Below are 15,098 nucleotides of genomic sequence, written 5' to 3' on the forward strand. Positions count from 1 at the left end.
AGGATATAGCTGCTGTGGTGGCCTTTTTCAAAGAAGATAAAAAAAGAATTCAGAAATAACAATGAGCACCTACTTATGCGCAATGTACCTATTTTTATTATATATTCAGCTAAGGTCTACTCAATGATGTTTTTAGTTATTCAAAAATACATAGAAAAGAATATTGGATCAGATAATCTGACCTTATATTTTATAGTTAAATTCTGAAATATAAAAATCTTAAAATATTTTGATCATTGATAAAAGAAAAATACTCCACACAATTCTGAGAGTTGGGACACTCTTCTTTAATTTATTCAAACTTACTTGATTCCTTTTTTCCACAATGTTTAAACAATAAAGGCCCCAGCTTCCTTATAAGCCTTTTCCTCCTTTTTTTTTTTTTGAGACTAGTCAAGTGCAGTAGTGAGAAGGGAGGAAAGAGCAGAACAAGGAGCTTGATGTGTAACACAATCAATTGAAATAATTCACTACCTTTGTACCAGACCTAAAGGCGAGGTTAAGTGGAAACCAGGAAGAAGGAGCATGGAGGGGTAGACCCCTATAATTCTGGGAATCCACCTAGCTGGTTTAGTACTAAATATATAATCCATGTGCCCAAGGGGAAGAGGTCTTATTTTCTGCCCCGTAGCATTTCAACTCTCTCTAAGTTCCTACCTTATAATGTTCCGCTCACTCAGATTTCTCATTTTTAAATAAACAAACAAAACATCCCCTGCACAACAGCAATAAAAACTTATGTTGATCACATCCCTCAATTATAACTGCTAAGAGCTGATTTCATTGTCTTTTTGGTATAGGGACAGTGAAATTCTTGGTGCTGACATTCAGAGAGAATTGTAAACTAAGTCTGAAAGGGTTCTATATCACACTGTTTCCTTAAGTCCAATAGCAGGTACCAGACATTTTAAACTAGACTCATAACAGATGAACTAAAGATAAAATAATTTTAAAATGAAAGTTTAGAACTTTATTTACAAATCAATTATACAAAGTCCATCATAAGTAACAAATATCTGGTAGAGCAAATTGTTTAAAATCACCAAAAAATGCTAATTTACCTTAGTTAACTATATTAAATTCCTTTTATTTATAATCAGGCCCTGTCATCCAGGTTTTATTTCTCTAATTCTCATGGAATTATCCTCAGGAAAGTTCCTGTTCCTTTTCTCCCACGGTTCTGACAGCACCCAGTATATGTCAGACATACAAGTAATCTCCCATAGGTCCAGAGTTGTTCTATGTGATACTGTAGTAATTTTAGTCTAAAAACTTATTTTTTCAAAAACAGGAATAACAATAAATATTACAAAAGTACTGCGTATTCATTATGAAAATAAAAAATAAAGATGAGTAAAAATAATTTACCTATAATCCCACCACCTGAGGTAACTATTGCAAACATTTCAGAATATTTCATCCTAAACTTTTTTCTTTATAGAAGCAATAAACAAATTGAAAACCAACATTTAAAAGTATGATTGCTATAGTTCCAAGAAAAACAAAATATTTAGGTATAAATCTAAATACGTAGAGAATGTAAACAGTGAGAACTACAAAATTCTTGTTAAAGAAACAAAAGATGACCTAAATAGATAGACATACCATGTTCATGAATTGGAAGACTGAATACAGTAGAGAGTCAACTGTCCTCATAGTGATCTATAAACTGAACACAACTGCAATCAAAATTCAATCAGAACTTATTATAGGTATAGACAAGCTGATTCTACAATTTAATTGAAAAGAGAAAGTCACTAGAATAGCAAAATTAATTTTGTAAAAAGCAACAAAGTTTAAGGAATTACAATACCTGATTTTAAGACTTAAGCCTATAAAACTACAGTAATCAAGAAAATGTGGTATTGGTGATGTGACAGATACATAAATCCATGCAACAGAATGGAGTCCAGTAATCAATCCACACATATATGACCATTTAATTTTGATAAAGATGCAAAATCAGTTCAATTGATAATGGATAGTCTTCTCAAAAAATCGTGCTGAAACAATTGGTTATACATATGTAAGAATGTGAACCTTGATCTAAACCTCACACCTTATACAAAGATGAACTCAAAATGGATCGTAGATCTGAATATAAAACATAAAACTACAAAACGTTTGAAAGAATAAAGAGCAGAAAATCTTTGTGACCTAGGGTTGGTAAAGACTTTTTGGAAATGGCACCCAAGAGCACGATCGATAATAGAAAAAAAATTGATAAACTAGACTTTATCAAATTTAAAAATGTTTGCTCTGACAGAGAACTGTCGAGAGAATAAAAAGACAAACTATGAATTGGAAAAAAATATTTTCAAATCACATACTCAATAAAACACTTACATTAAAAATATAGAAAGAACTATCAAAACCCAGTAATAAGGAAATAAACACTCTAATTACAAATTGGGAGAGGATCTTGACACTGCACTAAAGAATATAAAGATGACAAATAAGTGCATGAAGGACATTCAACATTAGTAGCCATGAAGCAAATGCAAACTAAAAGCACAATGAGATAGATACTGCACAACTATTAGAATGGCTAATATAAAAATAGGAAATTAAGGTCAATAGAAGTAACAAATAAAAAATCACCTATAATTCCCGACATAACAAGAGCAGATAATTTGGACTATTTATTTCATTCTAAACTTTTTCCTAAGCAAATCTACATGAACACAAACCACACATATTTATATTAAAATAGGATTATACTTCATACATTGTTTTGTAATTTGTACATTTCATTTAATGTACTAGTAACTTTTTTAGCTTTCTATATTCATTTCTACATCATTTTTTAAATGGCTTAATAGTAACCCATTATATGAATATACTGTAAGTAACTTGAGTCATCCCCACTGTTAAATATTTGGGTTGCTTCTAGTTTTCATTATTATAAACAACCCTGAAGTAAACATTCTTATAGTTATATATCTTTGCAAACATCATCCATCACTGAATTCCAGAGAGGCTATCCAAATGTACTTTAATAGTACAGCTTCCCTAACAATTGTTATTATTATTGAGGTATTTTCCTTTCCTCATATTGATTTGTAAGTGCTTTTAATATATTACATACACATTTTAGATAATTTTCCAATCATATGGATTATAAAAATCTTTCCCAAACTGTGGTTTGCCATTTAATTTTGTTAATGGTCTCTTGGGATGAACAGACTTTTCATGGCGGTAGTTAAATCTACTATCCTTTTGCTTTATGGTTTCTGACACTGATGTCTTTGTCTTCTAATAAAAGAGTTTAATCTAATGCAAGTACATTTATTTATTGTTATATCTGGTCCTATTTTTCTCATACTTTATGCTTTTTGTTTTTCATTGTTTCCATTTTCTCATATTATCTGGTATAATGTGTAAATTTCCTCTCTTTCATTTTAAATTAGCAATCTTAATATTATATGACTTATTTTTTCTTGTTATTAAAACAATTTACCTTTTATCTTATTGAGATTACCTATAATCCACATTATTGTATTTATTTTAAAAATAATTTTTCTCTCATATTTTTATTTACTTTTTTTTTTTTTGCCCAGGCTGGTCTTGAACTCCTGGGCTCAAGTAATCCTCCTGCCTCTGCCTCCCGAGTAGCCAGGACTATAGGCACGCACTATCACACCCAGTAAATATGTACGTTAAGTTTAAAAACAGATTAACAACAAGTATTCAGACATGTAGTCTTGGTTTCACTGTTCATTGTTGCTGACTTTATTCCCAGACTTTTCCCTTAAGTTCACAAATGAGCAACAGATTGACTGCTTCATTTTATTTCCTCAGAATCTACCAGCCTCTAGAGATTTCTCCACTACCTTCTGGCATTTAGTTTCATACAGGAGAAGTTTGATGTTCATCTGATTTGTGTGTACTTTTCTCCCTGGATGTTAGTATAATTTTTTTATAATTTCAAAATACTAAGGGGACACAAATATTTTTGTTACATGCATATAATACATAATTCTAAGTCAGGGCTTTCAGTGTGCCTGCTACCAGGACAGTGTTGATTGTACTGGACAGGTAAGTTTTTATCCCTTCTCCCCTCTTCTTAGTTTCCAGTGTTCTTTATGTCTTTAATTATTGTTTGACATTCAGAAATTTCACTAGCATGTCCAGATGTGGGTCTTTTTCTCCCTCATATTGGGTGTGAACTCCTTTGATCATAATTTCCTTTTATCATTTTGCTTGAGATTGCTTTTTCTTTCTCTTCTGTATTCACACTGCCTGTGAAGAATGAATTAGAATCTTCTCAAGTTTCTTATGTTCTATAGTGACTTTATTTGGCGACATCTCTGATTCCTTTTTTGATCTACTAATTCTTTGTGTATGTCTGTAATTTTTTCTTTTCTATTGGTTTATTTAAAAAAATGGAGGCTTAAGTCAATCTAGCAAGCCCTGGGAGCTTAAGTGGTATCTGCCAAGGACTGTTTAGGTCTGTGATCAACTCATTCATGGAAAAGTTGAGATACAATCAAGTTTTGGTTTGTTTGTGAAGAACAGGGACACAGTTATAATTACAGAGACCTGAAAGCAGAGATATTGTTACCTAGGCCATTAAAAGACCATTCCTGTTGTCCAAGATTCTTATAAAAATAAGATTCTATAGGTAATGGTAATGTAAAGGTAAAGGTCCCATATAAGCATCCCTAAACCAAGGAAGGTAGCGCTGGGTAGTGGGGGTGATGAGATGGGTGAGAGAAGAGTTTAATGTTGAGACCTTGTAGCTTATTTTAGGATTGATTCCTATCTAAAAGATCATAGGCTAAAAATAAAATAAAAGTTTAGAAGAACACTGAAGAATTTAAAAATTTAGTCATATCTACCTGTATATTTGAAAGTATCTCAGTATAATAATTAGTGTCCTTAGGGTATGGACTTTTCCCTTAATATCTGTGATTAGAGAGAGAACTATTTTAGTGTTATGTAACTAAATGCCAATTAGCTCATTTTTTATTATATAATTTACTTGAGTTTCTTGAACTTCTTAAAATAGTTTTATTGTTATTATTATTATTTTTCTCAAGGTATTATTCAATAGAAGGCTATACAACAAACCAAGATCACACTTGTTATTGAATCTCTCAGTCCTCTTCCAACCTATTCCCAGTCTACTGGGGAAGACCCAACATTAATAGCCTGGTATGTATTCTTTTATCTCATTTATCATTCTTCAAAAATATATACACACAAGCTTATATAGAGATTATACAGAGTTCATTTGGTTTTTTTTTTTTTTACTGAAATAGAATCATTCTACAGACATTTATAAATTTTCAAGAGGAATTGTTGTGTACCTTTTAGATGGAATGCCTAATTAACTAGTAGACAACTGAAGAAAAGTGCTGCTTTTTAAGATGAATAAACTGCATCTTGAGTTCAACAAGAACATACCTGGAATTGATTAGTAAACTGGCAAACACAGAATCCCATAAGTAAGCCGTGGAATAGTTTTAGTGTTTGAAAATCTTTCCTTGTTCTTCACTAATGTAGCATTTGAGGGAGATTTTCAGAACCCAATCAGAAGATTGTCTGGGATCTATAAAATTCAGGCGAGTTGACCTTATTCTATAATATTGAGTAAAGCTTTTAGCCTTACAAGTGGTAAAGACAATCTGACTTTCTTAATTTTCCTCTGAATTAATAGCTATAGTCCCAGAATTTGTCGTTATTAGTGATTTAGTAGTAAAATTAAAGCCTGCCTGGACTTTTTTTTGTGTGTTTTTTTTTTTTTTTTTTTGAGACAGAGTTGCAACCTGGGGCCAGAATGACTCTGCTTCTAAGTGATACCTCATGAAGAGCTTCTGGGCTGGTGGAAGGACTGTTGGCTTCTCCACAAGGAGTCAGTGGAGCCCAGGCTTGATTGGGCTCCAAGGGAATCTTATACGAGGTGGGCAGACTAGAAAAAGACCAGTATCCAGAACCTTCATCATGTATTAGAACAAAAATAGTAGATCCTGTAAGATTTGGGGAAAAGGGTATTGCTTTCCCTGAAGTTGGTAACAGCCTAATCCTATTTTATTTTATTTTATTTTATTATGAGACAGGGTCTTGCAATGGTGCCCAAGATGATCTGAAATTCCTGGGCTCAAGCAGTCCTCCTGCCTCAGCCTCCTGAGTAGCTAGGATTACAGGTGCATAACACTATTTTAACTGTATTTTAAAAATTTATATTCACTGGGATTATTAATCCTCATTTTAAAGTTTAACATGCATTAGAGGCCAAAATTACGAAGTTACGTAGAATAGGCTAGAGAATTAACTCACAGATGATTATATAACCTTTTACAAGTAATTTTAAACTGCTCTGTACTATAGTTTCTTGTTTCAAAAAACTGCTTATAATAATGTCTGACCCCTTTCTGTTATCGCAGGTACAAGCTCTTTGGAAGAAAGAAGTAAAAACAGATGCTATTAAACATAACTGCCAAACTACAAAATCTTGATAAGAAAATTATAATTGACAACTTAATGCAGACAACAACAACATAATACTAGGGTAACTTAGGATTTATCATTTTTAAGATTCGGTGAATACTGGAAAATAAGTTTAAACTACTTTGGAATGAAAGAACACCTTCTACCACTATATTTAGTCTTGAGAATCAGAACATTCAAATTAATCAATCATACTCAACCTCATTAGTCACCTAAGAAATATAAATTAATACAATAACATTTTCTCCTTATTTGATTAGCCAAAATTTTGAAGGACTGTTAGTACTTAGTGTTGATACTTACAGTGCTCATTTCTCTAAACACTGCTGGTAGGTGGATATAAATCTTCTAGAAGAGTAATTTGATGATATTTATCCAGACATAAATGTACATACCTTTTAATTTCACAATTCCATTTATAGAATTTGATTTACTCAAATACTCTTAAACAAAAATACACACACACACAATTAAAAGATGTTTACTGCAGCATCATTAAAAAATGGATAACAATTTAAACATAAATATTGGTAGAATTATAATCCATAATTGTCATATTTATATGAGAAACACAGATACCAAACACTCATACTCTAATTTGTTTTAATCTGAAATTCACTTCAATAGAAAGCCATACTAACTTTTTGAGCAAAAGACTATAGGTATACTTTAATAAAAATAAAATCAGAAAAGCGTTTATGCTTTTCTATCATGTCCTTCAGAAGTATATATTAAAGGGAAAAGATTTTTACTGTTTTTTTTTTAAATAGATAAGTAATGCTTAAAAAAAGAGAGTGAGAGCTAACCCTCTGATAAATGTCCTTTGAACCAATTAGGACTGGCATCTAGGTATGAATATGAAAAATGACTCTGGACTGATTAGCTGTTAATATAAAATAAACATATGTTACTATGTAGTAAGAAATGCAATTAAGAGCTAAACTGGCAGACCTTAATGAGACATTTTACAATAAGAGTTAAGAGTAAATTGAATGTAGAAAACTACATATTCCACATCAAAGCTTTATCTACTTATATCACTAGCCTTTCTGATCTCTGAAATTATGACTAGAACTCCATATACATTAACAATATGATGTAAACAATGTCCAAAATAGCATTTTTAATGTGCTGCAATTACTGTCGTTATTTAAATCTAAAGAAAGAGCTAATAAGACAAGCATGTTTAAAGTACTGGGTGGCTTGCCCTTCTTTCCTTATACTATTATGCCAGCAAGAACCACCAATAATCAGCATCACACCAAGCTTCGTATAGAAGCTCGTATACAACTGCTAAGTGTGTATAAATATGCATTAATATATACACAAATTTTACATATGATTTAATACATATCTCTTTAATTTTAAGGTTCACTTGGCAAACACATCAAAGAAAGGGACTAGCATAGACTTAAAATATTTGTTGATGCTGCCTCCTGATGAACAGTAGGATCCTAACCCTGATATTTAGAGCCCTGCTTTACATGGTCAGTGGCCAAAGGGAATGACTATCGTTCTGTATAATGCAGAGTAAACATTCTTTTAGGTAGGCTATTAGAAACAAATTGGCACAATGCCCCCAAAGCCTGATAAATTAGTTATATGCAGGATACTCACATCAGTATAGTGGCCTTTCATATGACACCGGTTACATTCTTTAGCCCAGGCACGTGGGAAAAGACATTTGTGGCGAAATTTCTCAGGCATAGGACAGCTAATGCATAGGTCTGCTGGACAGGAATACATGGAGTGTCCTAACTCGGAGCACAGGTAACACGGACGAGCTTTCTATGTGACAGAAAAACATAAAATCTCTTTAGCGAAACACTTCAATCTCAAATAGTAGAACATTGTTATTTCTCTTAGCATACAATCCCATAAAAAGTTATTCCTAATTTAAGATCCCAATTAAGGTCCAATCTTGAGCATAATTCAAAGAAAATGTTGAAATTAGAGCTTTAATCTAAGCTATATGTATAGTGTTAATGCCATAAAGGCTTAGTCTGTACAGCTTGGCATTTATTTCTTATGCTTTGTCTTATAGGAATATTGACAAAATGAAAGGTATCTTAGACAGAACATGGAATGATGAGGTTATCTGAAATGTAAGTCATAGGAGGAACAGATACAGAAGAGGCTGTTTTGCCTAGAGAAGCACAAACAAAAAGGAAACATGAGAGCTGTCCCACGTATTTGAGAGACAGTCATTTGGATGATGGAATAGGTAATGAAAGGAATGTTTGTTGAGAGCTTAGTTAGTGAATGTCTAAGAGCTTCAGTTCTGTGTTGTTACAAAAGTTAATGTACCTGCTTAACATAATTCATATCAACAAACGTTTATAAATGACTAAAATTATAATTTTTTAACAGTGAAAATTAACCCACAATGAAATAAGCTGTGTCATAAAGTAGAAGGTTTAGAAGTGAAAGGGGTCTCAGGAATCAACTCATTCAATCTTCTTATTTATATATAATAAAACAAAAGCACAGAGAGTTAAGTGATTTGGCCAAGGTCATATAACTAGTAATGGGAAACTGAAATTGATTCCAGCTTTTTCTGACTCTAAATAGATTGTTCTTTCCCCTACACTAGGCTGTGACCCACATGAAATTTAACACACCTATTAAAAAAAAATTTGAATTCTAAAGTTATAAGTTTCCAACCCTATGATTTTGATTTTTAAAATGTGAAAGGAAGTATTACATATTTTACGTACACGTGGGAAGGGGCAGTTTTTTGACAAATGGCCACGTTTGTCACAGTTTCTACAGATAACATTTTTGTAGTCCGTGTAGTATCGCTGGGCCAATCTTCCAGGTGATCTGTTATTAGCTATCTGGGCCTAAGGGGGTAAAAAAAAAATCAAGAATTAAAAAAAAATGTTTCACTCTGTTTAAAAAAAACCATCTACTTTTCTTTTTAAAGACAACTATCAGTTAGTAAGGAAACATCAAACTTCAAGTCAGTTCCATTACCTTGATGAGGCAAGAGAATTAACAGTCCTTTCAGTTCAATATAGAATCTAGTAACAGGGAATTTCATGATCTCTCCTGTTCTCTTAAAAAACAAAAAAGGAGATGCCATAAAGATAACTCTACTCCTTTCTGTCTGTCCCTCCTGCCCATTCTGTCACACTTCTCCAAATCATTCCTTTTCTTTTGTATCTTTCTCTACTTATGGTTCAGGTCTAGCAGGGGTATTGATATGCATCATTTAGACACTCCAGTAGCATTCAGAGTCAAAGTCACTGTGACTTCTATAAGTGAATGTATACCATATTTTTCTGAATGAGAGGCCTGCATAAATTTTTATTTAGGGCATGGTGTTTTTATAATTTTATCTTTAGCAAAGTATATCATATGCAGGAATATGTAAATCCCAACCATGCTTTTATCCTGTTTGGTAGAATTCCATCTTAGAAAAAGTTTTCATCTTTTTTATTTGTTATTCTGCTGGCTCAGTAGGCTACAAGTAGATACAATCTACTTATCTCTTAAAACTTTTAATTATTCTCTCTAGTTTTGCTGCAATTAAGAATAATAAATGACAAAGATAAAAAACACCTGCACATCCTGAAAATAGACTAACCATTTCCTTACACCAAAGTAGCAGTTATTTCTGGTGTTGATCTGTAGTGGTACCAGGCCATAAGGGCTGAGGGGACTTGCCATGGCAGAGAAGAAATAAAAAGGGGAAGGGGACTAAATGATAATGGCTATTAAGTGACTGACAAAAACCAAGGCTGAACCAAGTTTCTGAAGAGTTAAATCACTCATGTACTAACGTCAAACATTTTCTTAAAAGCCACTTAAGATCACTGCTATTCGAAACAAGTTGATTAATGTTCCAAAAGTTATCATAATAAGATAGACTCAAAGGAAATTATTAACCTATTATTCAGAATTTCAAAAAGAATTTGATCTTACCTCAATATCTTTTTCACTGATGAACCAGTTTACGTCACCTTCTCCTACAGAACAAATAAAACATCACTCAACCTTGGCTTCTTTGAAGCATGTATAAATTGACAATAAATTATTCAACCCCAAAGGCATAGTGAGAAATGCTGAATACCTGAAATTCTTATCTTCACTCTGTTATTACTTGTGTGGCTCTGAATAAATAATTAATCTCTCAGAGACTCAGTTTCCTTAACTGTGAAAGGGAATAACTGTATTTTCCCTGTCTACCTAAAAAGTCCTGTGAGAATCAGATGAGATACATAAAAATACTTTGAAAATCGTCAGGCTATATACAAATATAAAAAAATCAGTGAAGGCACCAAAAATTCAATAGCAGATGTAAAATGAAATCTCATCTGAACTTTATCTGACTAAAGCAGAGCTTTACTGAGGCAGTTGTCACAACTCTCCCAACCCTCCAGGAGTTCTCCAGTAAGGGAAACAACAGATCTTGGGAACAGGGACATTCCAAAAAAATTGTGTAAATGAGCTGCATTAGAATCTTCTGTCCTTTTACTCCCCAAACTCCCCTCCTTTTGTTAAGTTGGTGTGTAACCCTTACCTCTATATTCTTCTAAACTCTTGAGAGAGTTACTGATTACTGAATATTCCTACAAGTGTGAATAAACCTTATTTCTTCCCTGGTTAATCTGTCCATTGTCCATTAATTTGCAGGCCCCCATCTAAACACAAGTTACTAGAGAAAAAGTTTTTATTTCCAACATCAGTATTAACCATATCCACTAGCTTTCCACTCTAGGTGACTTTCATTATAACATTTTAAAAAACTGGACTTTGAATACTATTTCACAATTAGGGTTAGGAACGTAGCACTGTATTTTATAACATCAGAAACGGTGAAATAAGGAGCAAAGGAGGAGGCCAGATACCTAAAATCCATTGGTTAATCTAAAAATACAACTATAAAAACCTAGAGAGGGAAGCAAACCTATTCATTTTTCATTATCAGCCATTTTCTTCTCTTTGTACTGCCCTTTTACAAACCTGCAAATTGCTGCTATTCCTTTGGTCCACCCATGGCCAAGGAGGAAGGGACCTATGACTAATGCAGAAGTAAGGTCAACAAAGGAATAAAATATTTTTTGTTTCCTTCAAAGCAAAGTTAAGATTTCCTCCATCCTCCTACCTTACTACTTTGCTCTATCTCTAAAACACAAATTGAGCTTGACTTGTTTCTTCGAAAGAAATTTTGAAGAGACATGAAGTAACCTAAATTTTCCCAGGCCTACCAGGAGTGTCTAGAGATATATTTTGAAATCAAATACTTTTACTAAGAAAACCATGAGACTGCCTTACAAAAAGACCAATCCATAAGAAAGCAGAGATGCTGTGCTGATGATTATTTTCTTTGTAAAATCTGGAGGCTGCATCCATATACTGAGAGTGGAGTGAACACATTAAAAAACAGCAGCTTCTATTCCTTCATCAAGCATCCACACTATTATGCTTTCATTCAATGGGTCCACGTAAGAAGAACGGTTTGCTATAACTTTCAAAGCTGTCTTTTGTATCTCAATGTTTTTCAGCATTAAAATTCAAAATGACCACCTGAAATCACTTAAATTATAAAAGTGACTTAATATTGTTATTAAAAAATGAAATTCAAAACCAATAAAATACAAAATATCATCTGTGATCACTCCTCAATCCCCAATAAATATACACATGAACATAAAATAGTGAAAAAGGAAGGTTAGAAAGAGGGAGATTGACTCCATTCAGATTGTTTTAACATTCCTGTTGAATTCAACAATATTGTAGGTTATATACAGTTACACTCACTAAATGTGAGGGGTTGGTTCCAGGCCATCCATGTATAACCAAATCCTCACATACTCAAAGTCCCATAGTTGGTCCTGTGGAATCCACATATAAAAAAAGTTGGCCCTCTGTGCATGTGGGTTACACATGCCAAGAATACTGTTTTTTTCAGTCCTTTTGTTGAGAAAAAACCATGTGTAAGCGGACCCACACAGTTCAAATCCATCTTATTCAAGAGTCAACTGTACTAAGAACTCCTCAAAAAGTTGCAGTATATTCTTACTGTAAAAAATTCAACATTATACAAAATAGGTTTTAATTATAGATGAAATCAGTATTTCTCAAGTAGTACATGAAGCAAAGACATCACTAGGAAAACATAAGCCAGCTCTTGGCCCTACTCCCAGGCTCCAAGGCTACAGTTTTTGCTTGACCCTGGTAATGACTGCTGGCTCTTGCTCTTTTACCTATCCAGTTTGCTTCCAAACTCACGTTTAAAAACCAAGGTTCACCCCAATGAAAGCCAACTCATTAGAACTTCCATAGGCAGCAAATTCTCTACTTTGTTAAATTCTAGGTATGGTACTTGAAACCTGGCTTCCAGTCTTAATGCTACCTCTAATTTGCTACATGGTGTTGGGCAAGGCTACTTAACTTCTCTGGGTCTGTATAATAATGGGTTGGTTGGATTAAATGGCATCTGTGGCATCTTCTAGCATCAAGTTCCTGTGATTCTAATTTTCTTTCATTACTGTAATCAAATACATTGCCACTTGGTCTAATTTACCTAAATCCTCCAGACCTTTGCAATAGCACAAGCTAACTTGCCTGAAAGACAACTTTCCACAGGGCCCAGGAGCACATTTTTCATGTGTACACCACTAAGTGTTACAGAATGTAAAATGAGCCTGCCCTAAAGTATAAAATTAAGATTGTCCTAAGAATGCCTATCATCAACTCATAGCTGCTTTATAGGCTTGGTCTTGCTAATGTCTGGATTATAAGTCTTTTCAGACTTCAGAACTGTGATGAAAGCAGTGGCTGAAAATTCTTTCTTTACGGTAAGTCAATTCTGTTTAACAAACATTATATTGGAAGATTACAATGAGCAAGGTGCTAGGGGTTAAACAAAGATGAATAACAGCTTATAGCCTAGTACAAGACAAGGAGACAAAGAAGAAGAAAGGAGAAGACCAAACAAACACTATGGTAAATTTAGAAGAATATGTAACATTTGAATTTAAGGGAGAGAGGCAAAAAAAAAAAAAATCACAGAAGGCTTGGCCATAAAGGAAACTACTTAGGTATAATTTACATATAATAAAACAGATCCATAAAAAGAATACAGTATGATGAATTTTGACAAATGTACACAACTGTGTGACCATTATAAAAATCAAAAGTAGAATATTTCCATCATTCCAAAATATTACTTTATATAAATTTGCAATCAATCCCCCTAGTCAGGTAGCCACTGATTTGCTTTATTTCATGATAGATTCATCTTGCGTGTTCTAAGACCTCACATATCATAAACTATGTACCATTTTGTGTCTGACTGCTTCCACTCTGAGTATTTTTGAGATTCATCTGTGCTGCCGGGTTGTAGCTGTTTGTTGTTTTTTTTTTTAAAATTACTGAGCAGTATTCCACTGTATGGATATAATATAATCTGTTTAGCTATTCATCTGCTGATGAACATTTCCAGTTTTTGGCAATTATAAATAAAGTAGCACAATAAATAGTATAGTAAAAATTTCACTTTCCTTGGGAAAATACATAGGAATGAAATTGTTGGGTATGGTAAGCATACTTGTCCCATTATAAAAAGCTGGCAAACTATTTTTAAAAGTGGTACCGACATTTTATATCCCCAAAACAATGTGTAAGAGTTCCAACAGCTTAATAATCTCATCAATACATGAAATTGCCAGTCTTTTGAATTTAGCCCTAGAATGGGTGTGAAGTAGTACTGCATTTGTATTTTAATGGCATTTCTGATAACTAATAATGTTGCAAATCTTTTCATGTATTTATATGACATTCACATATCTTCTTTCAAATACCGTCCAGATTTGTTGCCTAATTTTACTTTAATTGTTTTGAGAAACAGGGGTCTGACTATGTTGCCTAGCCTGAAGTGCAGGGGTATGTGATTATACAGCTCACTGCAGCCTGAACTCTTGGGCTCAAGCAATCCTCCTGACACAACCACATGAAAGAGTCAAGATCTCGCCATGTTGCTCAGGCTGGTTTCCAACTCCTGGCCTCAAGCCATCCTCCCCCCTGAGCCTCTCAAGTAGCTGGATTTACAGCCTCGAGCCACTGTGTCCAGCAATGTTGCCCATTTTAAAAATTGGGTCTTTTCTTTTTTACTGGGTTGTCTTCTTACTGAAGTCTAAGAATTCTTTATAAATTTTGGCTACAAGTCTTTTTTATTAGACATGCAAATATTTTCTCCCAGTTGTGACTTGCCTCTTCATTTATTTTTAACGTGTTAATAGACTAGCAAAATTTATAATAAAGTCAAATTTGACAACTTTACTTTTAAAGTTTGTTTTCTGTGCCCAAAGCAATCTGCCTGTGCAGAGTTACAAATATTTTCTATGCTTTCTTTCAGAAATTCTATAGCTTTAGCTTTTTATGTTTATATTTACATCTAGTACCCATTCTCCCCATATGAAAATCTAGTTGTTCCAGCATTATTTCTTGAATGAAAAGATTATCCTTTTTTCATTGAACTACTTTAGCAACTTTGATGAAAATCAATTGATCATATACCTGTAGGTTAATTTCTATTGTGTCACACTGAGCGATACGTCTAGTGCTATATCATATTCCCATCTTGACTGCTAGTTTTATTTAAAAAATCTTGAAATCAGGCACAGTGGCTCATGCCT

General features: G+C 33.3%; 1 protein-coding gene across 5 annotated transcripts in view; it reads right to left on the reverse strand.

The window, feature by feature from the left end:
• Positions 1-15,098, reverse strand: part of ZCCHC7 (zinc finger CCHC-type containing 7) — a 209,982-nt gene that overhangs the window by 41,279 nt on the left and 153,605 nt on the right. For all 5 annotated transcript variants that reach the window (XR_006737741.1, XM_045562476.1, XM_045562477.1 and 2 more), the window contains exons 3-5: positions 10,381-10,424; positions 9,171-9,296; positions 8,071-8,241 (exon numbers count right to left, since the gene is read on the reverse strand). Coding sequence is in view for 4 of the 5 variants with exons in the window: in XM_045562476.1 (XP_045418432.1) it covers positions 8,071-8,241; positions 9,171-9,296; positions 10,381-10,424 (341 nt within the window). In the remaining variant the exon portion in view is untranslated. The remainder of the gene's footprint in view (positions 1-8,070; positions 8,242-9,170; positions 9,297-10,380; positions 10,425-15,098) is intronic.

The sequence above is a fragment of the Lemur catta genome, chromosome 10 (genome assembly GCF_020740605.2).
Source record: "Lemur catta isolate mLemCat1 chromosome 10, mLemCat1.pri, whole genome shotgun sequence".
In the NCBI taxonomy this organism is placed as follows: Eukaryota; Metazoa; Chordata; class Mammalia; order Primates; family Lemuridae; genus Lemur; species Lemur catta.